This window comes from Hippocampus guttulatus, chromosome 15 (genome assembly GCF_054856545.1).
Source record: "Hippocampus guttulatus isolate MCC_2025c chromosome 15, RoL_Hgut_1.0, whole genome shotgun sequence".
In the NCBI taxonomy this organism is placed as follows: Eukaryota; Metazoa; Chordata; class Actinopteri; order Syngnathiformes; family Syngnathidae; genus Hippocampus; species Hippocampus guttulatus.
The window spans coordinates 8381696-8397777 of record NC_141275.1 but is presented as its reverse complement, the minus strand read 5'-3'; the positions used below and the strand labels follow the sequence as shown (position 1 = coordinate 8397777).

Sequence of the window (16082 nt, the reverse complement as noted above, 5' to 3'; positions counted from 1 at the left end):
ACCTCCCATTCCATCCCTGGCGTTACATGTCAGGGGCATTTCTCAGCTGACCAGTCAATCAATAGTAGTATGTGTAGCTTAGTCTTTTCGGTACCATAGCGTTGCCCACTAAAGGCTGCTAAAAAAGCAGTTAAATGATTTGTGTCACTTTAACATATTTAGGTGAGATGTTGTTTATGGTTTACCGATAGACCGTGATAAAATTTCCATTTCCCTTTCAAACTGTAATTATTTTTAATACCATATTAAAAGGGGAAGTCAACCCCATGATTGGTTGCTACCTGAGCACTGAGCAACTGTGATGTCATTTTCAGTCAACAGCAAGTGGCAAAATGGCCATCCCCCTGAGATGATCTGCGGCCAGCTTCAGACCCATCAACTTATTCGGACCTCAGAAGGTGAACTACAGATGTGAAAGCAAATACATTTTGTGGGGCATAGAAAATCATTTTGATTGCTGCCGTTTACGATTCATAATCTCCACGAAGAGCATATGGTTGCTGATTTAATATTTTTTGCTTTCAAAATAAAACTTGCTGCAATGCTTTAGATGCATCCATCTGCTTTTTCCGGTATTTTATTTTTATGTTATAAGTAATTTTTATATGATGATACTGATAAGAGTGGAATGTGCTTGCAATACTGTAACTATACTACCTGCCGCCAAAGTATTTTGTAATCACGTTTTTGTTTTTTTTATGGCGAAAGTAATGCAATTTTCCAACGTATTGGTCCACAGAGGCACAATTTTGAGACGGTCCGAGCCTATCGTATATGGTCAAGGCAATCTATTAAACATGACATATTTTGCTAAACTATTTCCCATCCGGTTGTTTCATGACTTCAACTTAAAAATCGCAAATATTTCTAGACGCTCGTTAGTATGCTTGTCAAGTATGCACAATAAATTGATAGAGATTGTACAGATGGTTTCAAACCGTTTTTTTTTTTGGTGCCATTTATAAACTCCAAGACCATGCAAAATGTCAGCCGTGGTATTAGAGTACCAAAGCCCCAGAACAAATGTCACACACTACCCAATGAATTTGTTTCTGATCCTTCTATAATTTTAGTTCATTGTCTCAATCGCTTCATTTTGAGTATGAGGGAAGAATATATTCACTATTATTCTTTTCCGTCATGTCTCGATAAATATACAGTGTGTGCTGTGTTCTCCATCTCTCTGACACTCGGATCCGTTAATGGACGTTTATTTAACTTCAATCATTTCACTGTCATCTTCTAGGACTCAACGCACCGCTGTGCTCGTCTGACTCATTGGTGACCTCTGTATCTACCTTTATCCCTCATAAGCCCAGTAGCAGTGAACTGGATAAGCTCCTCCTCTTCCTCCACCCATTCAGTTACACCTCCAGGAGCTGGCTCTAGACCAGTGGAGCATGAGCACCAGGATGGCCTGGACATAAAGAAACGATTGTGGGAGCCGAGTGACATGGAAGCAAGTAGTGCTGATGGAAATAAAAGTCTGCTTGAGGGCTGCGCTGTAAAACCCAGCCAAGTGACTGAAGTGGAGGCGGACTGATTCGGAGAACAGGACTCGTTTCTGTTGGGCTAAACGAGACCAGTGTGGGATGCACTCAAAGCTGATCAAAATAAACCAATGAGGACCAAAGCATTAGTCACCCCGTCTAATTATGCCTTCAGCACTGTGGCGAGCACTCTCGATGCCAGGGCTGGGCTCAGCTGGTACGCCACATCCAAATTTACAAGGTGTCTTCACACCAAATTCCAACTTTAATCAAGTGCTTGTCTCAGTGGAACCTTTTTGCAAAGGGTGGAGGCGGGAGTGGGGATCTCAAAACGTGTTTGAGTATTGCAATAAGAACCCATTTGGTCATTAAGAAAGAAAAGCAGCAGGATCAGACATTTTAAATTGTTGGTTCATTTTCTGGAGCAAAAAAAATCTCTGCATGTTCTTGGGCAAAGGTGTCAATATGAATTGGTCGTCAACTGACTTGCTTGGTTACAAAATACAAGTATATGAGAAAAAAAATACCGTGGCACTGAATTACTACAAGCACGTTCACTTACCCTTCAACTTGAACTATGGAATTTAACTCATCTAAGAAAAATACATGTGATGGACGAGCAACTTTTTTAGGATGTCGGCTGCCTTTTATCTTAAGTCAGCCTGAACAGGTGCCAGCAACTGCTGTGACCCCAACAAGGGTAAGCGGCATCGAATCCTGATGCATCACATTTGGATTGGATGTATCGAACTGGAGGCCCTTCAATCACAGGTCACATTTTGAACCACCCTTCCATCTATCAATTTTCTAATCCGCTCATCCTCACGAGGGTCGCGGGCGTGCTGGAGCCTATCCCAGTTGTCTTCGGGCAAGGTACACCCTGAACTGGTTGCCAGCCAATCGCAGCATTCTGAACCTTTACATATTTTGAGAAGTAAATAATCTAGTATAAAAACAAGAATGATCTTTGAATGGTAGCATTCTATCGTCGGGCAAAATATAAGTCCGCACAGACGCAAATAACAGCTCAAGCACAGCGATGATTAATTTCACTTTATTGCGAGGCAGAAGCGGGACCAGCCTCTGGCTAAGAACACTTGAATATGAAGAAACGATAAGATTTTCTCAACTGGCTCGCACGGCTAATATGATGTGTGATGCCCTGAGAAACAAAATAGGATATGGTAACTATTAGCTAGGTAATAGGATCCATCCGAGATGCATTATAATCAGTCAAACACAAGCACACTTCCACTTAAATGCAATCACTTCCGATATACGCCTTCGGCGTGTAATGAAGGCAACAAAGAAGTGGCTCGGCTTGTGAAATTGTGCCAAGTGCAAAGGCTTGTGCTGCGTCTTAAAGGTGACAGCACGGGAGACTGATGCTCTGAGACTGATGTGGAGGAGAGACGTCAACCTCCCCCCCACTCCACGGACAGAGGAGAGTGGGACTAAGGTGGCGGAGAGGGGAGGTGAGGTGAGGTGCGGAGGTTACCGACAGAACCTGTGACCCAGTTGTGGCCACACAAGCTGTTTGCCCTCCACCGCTTCCCAACCCCACGACACCTCTGCAGACCACATCCTGATAATTGGCTTATGGTGCCACACGGACAGCACACGCACACACACACACACACACACACACACACACACACACACACACACACACACACACACACACACACACACACACACACACACACATACTCCTTGCTGATAGGACTTACTGTGAAGAGGCACTATTTCTCGTGTGTGTGTGTGTGTGTGAGTGACATTTGCGCAATCTAATGAGTTCCCATACAAGAGCTGCATCAAAAATTCATCTTTTTCTATGACAACATAGCTACGTTTTTATAGTTTATATATATTATAGTTGCGGTTTTAATTTTACAATACTTTTTGTTTGTAGTGGTGTGGCTTGCAGTATACATACGACTCGCCCAGTTCCTTGACAGATAAAATATAACAATACTTTTAAAAGACTCATCTCTTAAAGGGGGCCGGGGGGGGGGCAGACGGAACAACCTATAGTGACAATAATTAAAAATGGAAAGTGGTACCTTACGAGTTTTATTAGGACCGATTTCTTTTTTTTTTTAATGAAGTAATTTCACAACTGCAGCTGCAAGAAAGCGCTGCAGATGAGATCGAAACAAAACTTTAACAACAACGATAAAACAATAATATTGCTAAAAATAAAATATCCACATCTATAAATACTTAACTACATCAACCAATAAATATGTATTATTTTTGGTTGCACAGTCCACCAAGTTTCAGAGTTTCAAGAGGATGTTAGTACATGAAAGATCGGAACACGATTGAAGTCCCCAACGACCAGTTTAAGTGCGCAGACATGCTATGTGCTGTCCGAGCTCAAGTTTGAATGTAAACAAACAACCGCAGTTTTCTAACAGCCGTCCACCGCCGAGTAACACGCCTACACAGAAGGAATGGTGTAAATCTCCTGTGGGATTTAGTCCTCTCTCTTGATTCACTTTACTTTATTACCAGCTCTTGTCCCTGCTCTGGGATGCAGGCCTTGATTTGTGTTAGTGGATGTGGGCCAGCTCCTTTGGTAGCATTGTTGAGAAATTATATTTTTCAATAATTTAAAAAAAAAAAAAACGAAATGCCACGGCTAAAACGTTATAACAGTGCAGATGATTTAGGACGACGCCCAATGATGAAGCAGTTGAAAAGCGCAAATAAAACTGACAGAGCGGTTGCCGAGTTCACAGGCGCATTTTTAATATGTTTATATTTATATTTTATATTTATTGAGATACTTTTACTTCTCCCTTTCATAATTTTGCTGCTGTAAATTGGGAATTTCCCCATTGTGAGACACACATAGGTTTATTTTTAATCTTATCAAACAGAATCTGCCAATATTTTCCAGAAACAATGTCACGGCTAAACCGCCGTAAATGAGTGAAATAGGTTAGCGCGACACTAAATCAACAGTAAATGAAAACCAAAGTGTGAAAAGTACAAATCAACACAAGTGGGTGGATGTGTTTCTTTAGTTATTACTATTTCATGTGAATTCATTCAGTCTCTCTTACCACTTTGCTGCATCAGTACCAGCCAGAAGGTATACATCGGAAAAACACTAAATTCATTTCAAGTGAAAATGCGGTCACAGTATGGATGATTCTTGCCTGTTAACTGGATAGATATCAATCAGCCCTTCCACCATGCTGGATAAATACATCCATACTGATACATCGGGCCAATAATCTATGCAACGGAAACTAAATTGCGTTTCTGTTTTGAAGAATCCCCATAACGCCAACGGCATGTACCCGAAAAACAGACAGCATTAATGTAGTTAAGGAGATTGTAAAGGAAATCATTGAGCTTTACATCTGCTCTACAGGTATTGCCACCAACATCTCCTCCGATTTTTCATTCGCCGAGCTCCCACAGACCCGCACGCACACCTAATCACGACAGCCGTATAAATACACTTAATCGCTGGAACACTCACGCAAGGCGAGAGCAATCCTGCAGACGCACGGAGGCATGCGCAAGTAGGCTAGAAACGAACACCGAGAAAACATGTGCAAGATCTTGCTCAATCAGTCTGATTTGTTTTGTTTCCTCATAAGCGTTTGAGGATTTCTCAAGGAGGGGTGCGGGGGTGGGGGGGGGGGGTGGAGGGAGGAGAAACTTTGTATAATCAAGTCAATTATGTCATTCAATCAAGTCAAAAATCATTTTGAGCCCTTTCTCAGATCCATTGATTGCAAAAGTCGGGCCGCATATTTGCTTGCCGAGTTCTATTGTGCAAATAAAGCAGCCAGGCCGTGGCAGGGCCTTCCAAGCATCCTCAACAGAGGAGGAGCCAAACAAAGTCATTCACCTTGCTCGCTTCCAGCCAGGAAAACAACGCTTGCCTTTTGGAGGAGGGGAGAGATGGTTGCATACTGGGTCTGAACCAAAAATAACTGTTTCCATTATTTCATAACAGCTCTTTTGTCTCCTTGAGGACACGGTGCATTATGTGCCCATGAAAAATCCATCCTCGTGGAAACTGTTTAAACTCAAGGTCAAGTGCTGATGTTCCAGAGACTGTATCAGCTGAAGGTGACCTTGGCGGATGTGGAATATGACATGAGGGAAATGGATCTCCACTCAGCGTGAGGAAATTATCTGTGAAATGCTGCCACTGTATCAAAGCCTGTTTGTGTGCACGTGTGTGGGTGTGAGGCATGCATGTCCTTGTATTAAAGGGCGCGGAAATATGCCTCGCTCAGCTGGGGGGGATTGGTCTGAGAACAGTTCGCTGCACCATGCCACAAACTGTCGCGCACAAAGCTAGCGAAGACCATCGCAGCGAGAAAGTGACGCCGCTATTTTCATTTCCATTGCAAGTTGCACATGGAACCCGCAAAGGTCCGACCGACTCGTGAAAGCTCCCAAAAATTTGGGAGTTCAAACGCATTTTTGCACAATTTGGAGCATCGAGCTATCTCGGTGCATTAGTCCGCACGTCACGCGCTGTTCACGTAACTTGAAAGAACTCATTTGGGCCCGTTTCAAAGGATTAACTCTGCATTTGTGTTCTGCGTTTCACTTTGGAATGAGGTGTCTTTTGGCGACATATTATCCTGAGAGAAAGATAAAGGTAAGAAAAGAGAAGGCGCGAAGAGGAATACCTTAAACTAAGCGCATATCCTAAGCAGAAAAGATCCCGGTGGTGTCTAAGCACGTCTGTCCAGCGTTGCTCTATTTCAGTTCCATTACAGTTGACGATAATAGCTCTTAGCCAAAAGCGGTGTTTGCTGCTTTTATTGGTCTTTTTATGTTGTTTACTTCCTTTCTGTTCCCACTCACAATGGTTTGAGAGGACTCTCAGTCGGAGCTTGTATTGAAACCAGTTTTTGGTATATAGAGGACCTTGATTTCGATACCCCGTGTCACAGATTTGAGTGTTTTACATGACCGAATGCTTATTCACCCTCCGGATTTGTCATTAATGTAAACACCGTTTAAGAATGTTGCATTGTTTGTAAAATGACATTTGGACTGATGAAACTCTGTTTAAATTCATATAAGAGTTAATCATGTAAAAATATTACAGTCCCGTTAAACGTATCTATTTATTTATTTATTATTTTTTTATGAAGTGACAGATTGGACTGGAAAAAAAAAAACATTTCAGCTGGCCACGGAACAGATTGTGAACAACTTTGGAGGTTCAACTTAAATATGATTTAAGATAAGATATCCTTTATTTGTCCCGCAATGGGGAAATTGCGGGACAAATAAAGACTATTTTCTTTTTTCAATCATTTTCGCCACGTGTAGACACATCATTTTCAGTGTTTCTTTGGCACGATAAATGTAGTTTTTTTTTTCTTACATGCAATCGGTGTATGACAACAACAAAATAAAAAAGCCTTACCTTCCCAAACTGTTCAAAATACTGCTTCACATCTTCCACTACTGTATTGGCTGAGAGGCCACCCACGAATATTTTCTTCGTTCTTGTGACCATCTGAAAGTAAAACGAAGGAATGATTAGTCAGGTAAGACTTTCTATACATTGCAGATCTTTAATGAGCGACACGTCTAATATCGAAGACGCATGCATTCTTCTTGAATGCAAGCACACAATAAAAGTCCCAAACCACCATTTGAAATTCTGCATTCGTAGCGAGCAAGGTCACAAGGCTGAACGTTTTGACAGGGGGGCGGGGAGGGGGGCAGGGGGGAGAGGAATAAACACCGTTCGGTGATTCTCTCTGTCAGACAACATCCACATCTCATCCTCAAAAAAGTTTGGTCCAACTTAAACAACTTCGGCATTCATTTACGAGCGAGAAAACAAATTAATGAGCGCTGATGGAATCAGGGTGCATTAAAAGCCTCATTTAATTCCAAACAGTGACAATATGAAGGATTATTACTCACAGCATCAAAATAGCCCCCAACAAAAAAACAAAACAAAACAAAAAAAAAAGCATCTTGGTACTAAATTTGGAGGTGGAGACAGGGTCAGTGAACGACAGCAAAAATGTCACAACGCTACGATTTCATGTGTGACGAAGTTGCCAAGTTCATATGGCGCTTCTGAACGTTTAAGAACACAATTCAAGCAGCCTTTTAACATTGTCGTTGGGAAGATAACCGCAGCGATGCATTACCGTGATATTTTCATCATTATGACGGGGAATATTAGGCTCAAGACGACCACTATGTATCCCATCTTGTGTTTCAAAAAAATATATATATATATATATATATATATATATAATAATAACATCAGCTAAAGTGAATCTTAACTGACTTTCGAATGACACTGATTATATGAGTATGACACCGTTTTTATGCTTTGACAAAATAATTTCACGGCAATGACAATCATTTTCCAATCATTTCCTCAATCTGTGCTTTTCCTCCTGGAGATCTTAGTTTACATTTACACGTTTGGCTGCATAGATAATCCAATAAGATTAGCAGAAACAACCCCAAAAGATAAAAATGTCAACCTTATAATAATTCTCAAGAATAACCCAGCTGGAGAGTTGACGGTTGAGGAAAAACTATTTTGATCCAAACGCTGACTGAAATACTTTGAATGCATGAAAGATAGGCTTAACAGTGATGAAAAGAAGGACGATTCAGCTCCAAGTGACATCTGTCAAGGGCTTTCCAAGTGGGGCGACTCTTCCTGGCACAAAATGTGCACCATACGAACATGCGCTCGCGCATTCGAGTCCACTCTGGTTACATGCGGTGTTTATCGATCGTGCTTTGATACTTTTGATATTGTGAAAGCACAAATTGATTTTTCGAAGAAATGAAAACATTCCAGAAAGATTCCGACGGCCACTGAAATATGGTTTTAAAAATGCGCGGAATACATGTACAGTCAACGAAGCCAGTATCTTCCAAATACAGCATCAGTTGAGAACAGCGTGACAATGTTATATCCAGCACATGCTGTGGTTAAAGAATGGCTCTGAGAAAATGACTTCCTCACTTCAAACTTTACATCGGGAAAGAGTGCGACGTCACTCAAGTTTTTGAAGGGGACAGTCATAGCGAAGCCAAGCGCTATTATGCTTTTCCCCTCCTTTGTAATACATCAACATGCCAAACGATGAAGCGGCTGGTCGCAGGTTGTACACAAGAATAGACCCGGCAGCCGCATCGTGCTCCTCTCCCCTCTTCCTTGCCAACATCATCCCTCAGACCTTGGGGGTTATCAGCCCTGAATGCCACCGCCGGCAACCCTGGGCCAGACAGCTGCTGATAAGCCGGCTGTGTGAGTATTCATCATCATCACTCACCGTTATCTTTGCAAATCAAGGTAAAATAAAGAAATTGATAAATAAACAAGGCAACGTGAGCGGTGGCTTGCCTCGTGACATCAGCTCTTTGTCCCGTTTCCCTTCCAGGCCACCCATTCCCTGGTCATCTTTCCATCTTGTTCCATCAAAGCTGTTCCAGCCTGTCAAGTTTTCAGCCTTGTCTCTCTCCCGAGAAGCTGATGGCATTGCTGACTCCCGTTATAACACAATTACTTGTTCTGTTTTTTTTCTTTTTGGGTTTTTTTTTGGGGGGGGTTCCCATGGTGACTGAAGACATTATTGCTGTGTACTATAAAATGAAATAGGGAGGTTAGATTTTGTTTCAAAAACAAGTCCTAAATGTGTTTTGAATAAAAGATGCAAATATATCACCTGCCTCAGTCTGATTAATGTTGATGAACGCAGTAGCACTAACTATTGAGGGAAACAATAGTTTGTCAAAAATCATTGCAGAGTAGAATTTTGTAAAAAAACACGGAATGGAAGAAAACACCTGGAGCATTTCAACAAAATGTTTGAATGGACAGAGATTCAACACAGTTGTTTTTTTCTCAACCCAATTTTTTAGCTATTTTTGCACCTCCAAAAGTGACCCTAAAGCAAGGGTGTCAAACTCATTTACATATGACAAACTGAAATTTTGGTTCGGACTTTAGCAAGCATCATGGAAGCCACATAAAATTATGTGGCGGGCCAGATCTGGCCCGCCGGCCTAGACTTTGACACCGGTGCCCGAAAGGGACGTGTATTTCGGTGTGCGTGTGGGGAAAAAATAATAGGCTTGTAATCATTGGAGGGAATCTCAATCCAGAGAGGCATTAAAGGTTTCTTCGAGGCTACCTCCAGAATTTGGGAGTGTCAAAGATTGGAATGGCTTGCCAGCAGTCCTGACCTCAACCCCATTGAAACATTGTGTGGTCCTTTTAGGCGTGCTGTTTGTGCCAGATTAACAAACACAACCACAGTGGCTGATTTGCAACAAATGCTGGTTGAAGAATTCAACACCAGTGTGTGATTCGAATGCTGAGCAGCATGAAGAAGTGTCACCTGCCAGGTTATTGCCGCTGTGGTTCTTGTGGGGGCACCTGTGGTTGCCAAGTGGTTATGCTTGCTGCCTGTCACTGTGGGGGACTTTGTAAAATCCCAGCCATCGACCAGCTGAAGAATGTGGGCCATGGACAATACAACCATAACATCATCCGGACTCATGGCTTTGGTTTTGCTGAGCGAGACAGACACCTTGAACTCTTCCCGAGCTACTCCCCGAAGCCCGCTGCTCCATTATGTGATGCTAACGACGTGTGTGAGCGTGTGTTCACTGCAGTGATTGGTTAAAAGCAGTCTGTAAGAAAATGCATGTGTGCATGTATGTATGTTTATTCGAAATTATTCCAGATTATCTATCAAAGGTGTTAATCTGTGGAATAATTTCGAAACGGACCTGAAAATGAGTAAATCGCTTGCTGAGTTCAAAAACTAATTCAAAAAATTGTACAAACAACCTACATCAATCAGAGTTAAAATGATAAATTCTAAACATTAAATATAATGATAAATCAGAACTAAATTGATAAATAGAGAAAGGTATTGAAATATCCATTATGAATACAAGAGAAAATTGACAAGAGTGCCACGTTGTGGATCTATATAATTCCGATACAAACCAAAAGTTGTAAAAATATCACGGTTAAGGGTAAAGTATGAGCCTTAATGGAGACTTCTTTCTTCTTACTTTTTTTCTTTTCTGATTGATATAAAAATGATTTATTAGATATAAACACATAACGGGGTAGGACTAGATACGTTTTTTACTTCTTCCTACTCCCTTGAACATAACTGTGTTGAATGAAGACTGATTTCTTTCTTTTTACTATTTTATCTACCTTATTTTCCTTATTTTATATACCTTATTATTACTGTATGTTTTATGTTCAATAAACAACAACAACTATGTCATGACAATACAGATGTTTCCTCATCATCTTCTTCCCCAGACACCATACAAAAGTCAACGACAAGTACGCTGTTTGGCATTCGCAGAGAAGCTTGGCAAACTTTTCAAGGCCCCAACCCACATCATCAGCTTTGCTGCTCATCTCAATGCATGCTCCTTACAAATGTGGCACCATTTAACTCATTCACACCCAAAGACGTTTTTAAACGTCTTTTCAGACATGGTCCAGAATTGGCTGGTACTGAATGAGTTAAAAGAGTACCATAAAAGACTTCCCAGCGGTAGGTAGTAATTGCCTAGAAGCATTGTTAGATCCATGAAATAACCTCTCAAACACAATTGTACTTACTTTTTGTGCTATGTTGTAATGATTGCCGTACGATGTTAAAATTCATCAAAATAACTCAAAATATTTGCCAGGCAAACATTGTCCAGAGAGCACTTACTGCATACTTCACTGTTAACTTTTCCCATGCAAGCCAACATCAATCAATCGTATGCCGTTCACCAACAATGTACAAGCAAATTAGCACTTAGAATTGGAAATACGTCAATAAGTCAAGACTAATCAGACGAGGGGAAACAGCAAGAGGCCGAATGAATGGAAAGATTCCCTGTGTGAGATCATTGGACGTGACAAGGTGCAGCCTTCTTTCAGCATTCCATTTGCAACGACGAAGTCAAGCGGTAACGTTGAACATTCAGGACTTGTCCCTGATGATCTGCTGACTGCAGCAATTAGATCATAGGTGTTTGTGAAGTGAATTCTTTTCGAGCCTTGGAATGGTTTGAAGATGGTCAAAGTGATCGGACGACAGGCGTAGTTTATCAAGCAGGCAAAATTTAGGGCATTGACACAACACAAGGAAAAGTACGGAGTCTGAAGAAATCGCACGTGCATATTCATCTACATCCCGCACAAAGGGATCAATGGATCTGCGGCCGAGAAAAAAATAATAATAATAAAAAGAAAATACCGTGAATAATGCCCACGTTGACCAGTAAGCAGATGCACTTTATGCTATGCTATGCAACCCAAGTACGAATGCTATCCAGTCTACACACCGTGCCGTGTTAATGCAACCCTAATCAGGGTGAAGAGATCCAAACCCGACTGTGCCGAATTAAACTGGATCCCTTTGTGGAAAGCATGGCTTAAAAAAAATCTGTGAAGCGTGACCTGAAAGCTAAAACGTACAGGTGGTTCTGAATGAAAACTGTATGTACAGTGCCAGCACCTTTTGTCCCCATTTTACTGAGTGTAAATAATGCAAAGCATTTTACATCCTTAGAATACCGAGCTGCTGGTTTGACTGTGTTTAATAACAGCAGGCTCGAACTACTGCGGGTGCCGAGGAAGATGAAAAAGATAAGCCTGCAGCTGATATTGCAACACGCTATAATATTACTATTTGGTGAAATTCAGTACCTCGACCTGTGGCAGCAAACAAAATTCAAAGCGCCTTCATGATGTACCAACAAAAAGCTATTAGTGTTTCGAACGTGGAGAACGGAAACCGCAAAGGGAAGCTGTGGATGTTATTAACTCCGCTAGAAGTATGAGGCGAGATGATTATAGTGTGAAACAAAATAAAATGTAAGACAGAAGGCTTCAGAGACGTGGGGGGGGACATGCAACATATTTCTGCAAATCTTGAGAGTTTTACACTCGAGCACCAGCAGTATGTTGTCTTCTAAACTCCATTCAGGGCCACATGCTTGACTGGCAGATGGTGATAAAGATATTTAGCAGTTTTCCTGGCAAAGGTGTAAGATGACTCCATTCATGGCGAGAAGAGAGAAGACTCAACAAACAGTATTTTGCAGGGGAGGTGGGGGTGGGGGGGATTTCAGATCAATGTCGTACCTTTCTTATTCATTCTCTCAATCAAATATTTTCTGAGACCAAAGCGTCTCTTCCCATAAAACAATTGCCCCAAACTGTTTTGAACACAATCAACTACACTTTAATTGCAAGACTTAACTGGAAGTGAAGCATGTCCAAAATTCACTATGTTTACATTTATCAAAAACCTGAAAAATGCCCATATACAAAATGAGAGGGGAAAAAAAAATTACACCAAAAACATAATGTTGGGAGGCAACCCCATGAAAGAAAAAAATATTCAAGCATCTCAATAGCTACAATCAACATTATGTCCCATTTAGTTGCTCTGGATTGATCACGCATCTGGGCTGTTAACTACATGTAACCTTTTGGCAATCTTTTCTCCTGTGGAACGCTCTCTGCTCCTCTCATGTATTCTGTCGATGCGTTTGTTGGTGGTGAGCCACAAATCAATCAAATCAATCTGATTGAAGCCGCCTGAAAGAACAGCAAGAGGGCTCAGACATATTTGCAAAGCGCATGTCAAACGGACTTGCAAAATAAATTAGAAATGGCATAACCCTTCTAAAACCGCCACAATCGTAATTTGCGACAATCGTAATTTGCCTCTGTAAGTTAAAGTCTTGCTCCTATCACAGTTAGTAGTTCATTCCATCTCTGCCGAAAAGCCACAGTAAACAACTTTGGCTTTTCGTTGAGAGCCGTATTAGGGCCGGCCCCTGCTGGTTGAAGCCCGTTTGTAATCGTCACGTCAACATGTATGACGAGTTACCACCAAGCGCAAAAAAGAAAAACCTATCACCAAACATACCGCGGGTAATAAAACCATGGCGTGAACTGGTCAGACAAGCGTATCGCTGAGATGTTCTTCATGTTTCTTATTAACTCCCTATTACGTGTTGTTGCCAGATCTTTCAACCACCCACTGTCCTCATGAACCTGCGTTGTTGAGGTCGCACATCAAGCTATGATTACAAGGTGTAAGCCTTTATCACGGCCCTCACCTCTTCCACACACGGGGTCATAAACAGTTGTAAACACGGGGCCCCCAGACAGGCTGGATTCAGGCCGGGGATTTCAATGTCGTTTCTCATATCTAAAAATAATGGGACGCATCGCGAAAAAAAAAAAGCCATCACACTCTGTTGTAGGAGCCACAATTGTTATGGTTCTCGTGCGGGGATATAATTACTGGCACTCGGATCCCGTCGGTCGCCTCGCTCATAAGGAAGCAGAAAGCACCAGAGAGCATCTGTCAATGCAATGCAGCATGATCAAAGCCCAAGACGTTGCGCAGGCGCTCGCACACATGCAGGCAAAACATGGCCAGGTAAACACTGCCATTGCTCATTTGCATCACGAGAACAGAACCGCGAAGAGAAAACACAGCCAATAAATGACAAACACCAGCGCAATCATGTCTGCTTTGGAGGCATCTGTGCACGGGAGAGAAAACAGAAAGGAAGCGCATGATAGGAGAGCGGGATTAGAACATCGGCTAGAGGAAAAAGAGGAAACAGGGTGATTTGCAGCAATGGCGTCTTTGTCGAGCAACAAGTTAAAAGATGAGGGCCGTGGCCTTGTCCGGTTCCGCACCTCCACTTGTCCAATTAAAAAGTGGTCCAATCTCAGCTCTGGTGTGCATAAATAGATCTGTAATTGCTTATTACAATACAATTAGAGCAAAGGAGATGAGGGAAGGAAAGATGCTTAGTGTAAATGTGGAGTGACAGGCCCAAGCAAGCAGACGGGATTACAGTCGCCACTTGCACACGGGCAGAATATGAGAGCGATAAGAGCGAGAGACAATGACAGAAAGAACGAGAGAGAAAGAGAGAGAGAGAGAGAGAGAGAGAGAGAGAGAGAGGAAACAAGTACGGGGGAGGGGAGAGGCTGTCAAGCACAGGGCAGAAGCTAATGACAACTCTGGCTTCAACTAGCACAGACATCTTTGAAGCGCCGCTCTGATCAGAGCCGTGATTGCCACTGCTGCAGGGCCACCACTCCTATATTAACCTACACTAGAAGCGACTCGGGGAAAGTCACAGGCCCGTTCCTGCCCGTACCAGCCACCTGTGGACTGGCCCCGCGAGACGGCCAAGCCACGAGAGTCAGGGACACACATGTAAGGACACCGTTTGCATTTGGCCTCGCTAGAACACCGACAGCCAAGCTGAACATGGGGCCAGTTAGGAGTGATTAGCTGCACTTCCCTCCTCAGCCCACTACTGTTATGAAGATTGATAGAAGCGGCTTAGAGCTGATTATATGGCCCTGGAGATGCATGGGCCCATACCCAAACTGCACATTCACGCTGCATTCACAATGAGCGCAGCATGCCGTCGCTAGGCACAGGCCAGGCATTAAGCAAACGTTACGGCGAGACGCGGCAAATGTGAAACGGACGATGCCGGGCGTGCTCTTAAGCGCTTTTCATAAACACGAATATTATGCTAATTAGATGCAAGCTTCTGGCCAGTTCTGGGGCATTGGAGCGAGCATGCCACGGCCATTTAATGACATTTCAAATGTATATTGTGAACATGCCTGGATATTTCGAATTCACTGCAGGGTGATGAGCACAGCACGGCTTCATGATATCGAGAAGATCGATTTAACATCGTGGATACTGAAATTAAGACCTGCTAGAAATAGCCAAATAAATGTGTTAGCAGCATGAACATTCATCTCGGTCTGTTTTATTGAATGGAAGCGATCAGATTTATGATTTGAGTCATGCTGAATCATATTACCTCAACTTAGGGGGGCATAGTTTTATGGCTGTTTGTTTTCAGGATTAATCCAAATGTAATTAACTAACTTATACTAAACTTTGTGTGTGTGTGTGTGTGTGAGGGGGGAACACAAAACCCAATGTGTAACCAAATGCATCACTTTTGATGAACAAATTCAGATAAAGTGGTTTCCGATGAAGGTGTATAGTTGTGCGTGCAGACTGTGTTTTATTGATTGCATTATTGACGTATTTCCCATGCACATTTAAATCATATTTTTATGTCCTTTGTAGTGGCATATATGGGAAGCGCTTGGTACTGATGGCACTCACGCGCACACAAACTGAATGCATGTCATCTTTGTGTCACACGACTGTATATAAATCATGATCTCAAGTCTGAGCAAGCTCGCTGACCTTTTATTAAAGCCTGTGCATTAGTGTAGAGCAGGTCTACAGCTTGATCCTACGAGTGCCCAAGGTCACATCATGACGCCATAAGCCAAAAGTGACATCCAAACTAGGAACCGCAGGGAGACATCAACAACGCCGGTCAGCCGAACGCATACATCGGCCAAAGTCGAGCAATGCTCAAACATGGCAAACATCTGCATACGTTCTAAAAGGTGCTTTTCCGTAACACTGCTAACTAAGATCAAATGGTAAACATCGTGCATCCCGGCTTTCTTGCCAAGTTTAATTGACAGGTTTTTACTGCTGTGACTGG

At 42.3% G+C, this 16082-nt stretch overlaps 1 protein-coding gene across 10 annotated transcripts in view; it reads right to left on the bottom strand.

Annotated features, from left to right (window-relative positions):
- Positions 1-16082, bottom strand: part of LOC147193665 (RNA-binding protein Musashi homolog 2) — a 223545-nt gene that overhangs the window by 145591 nt on the left and 61872 nt on the right. For all 10 annotated transcript variants that reach the window (XM_086131975.1, XM_086131978.1, XM_086131976.1 and 7 more), the window contains exon 6: positions 6907-6999. In XM_086131975.1, the coding sequence (XP_085988101.1) occupies positions 6907-6999 (93 nt within the window). The remainder of the gene's footprint in view (positions 1-6906; positions 7000-16082) is intronic.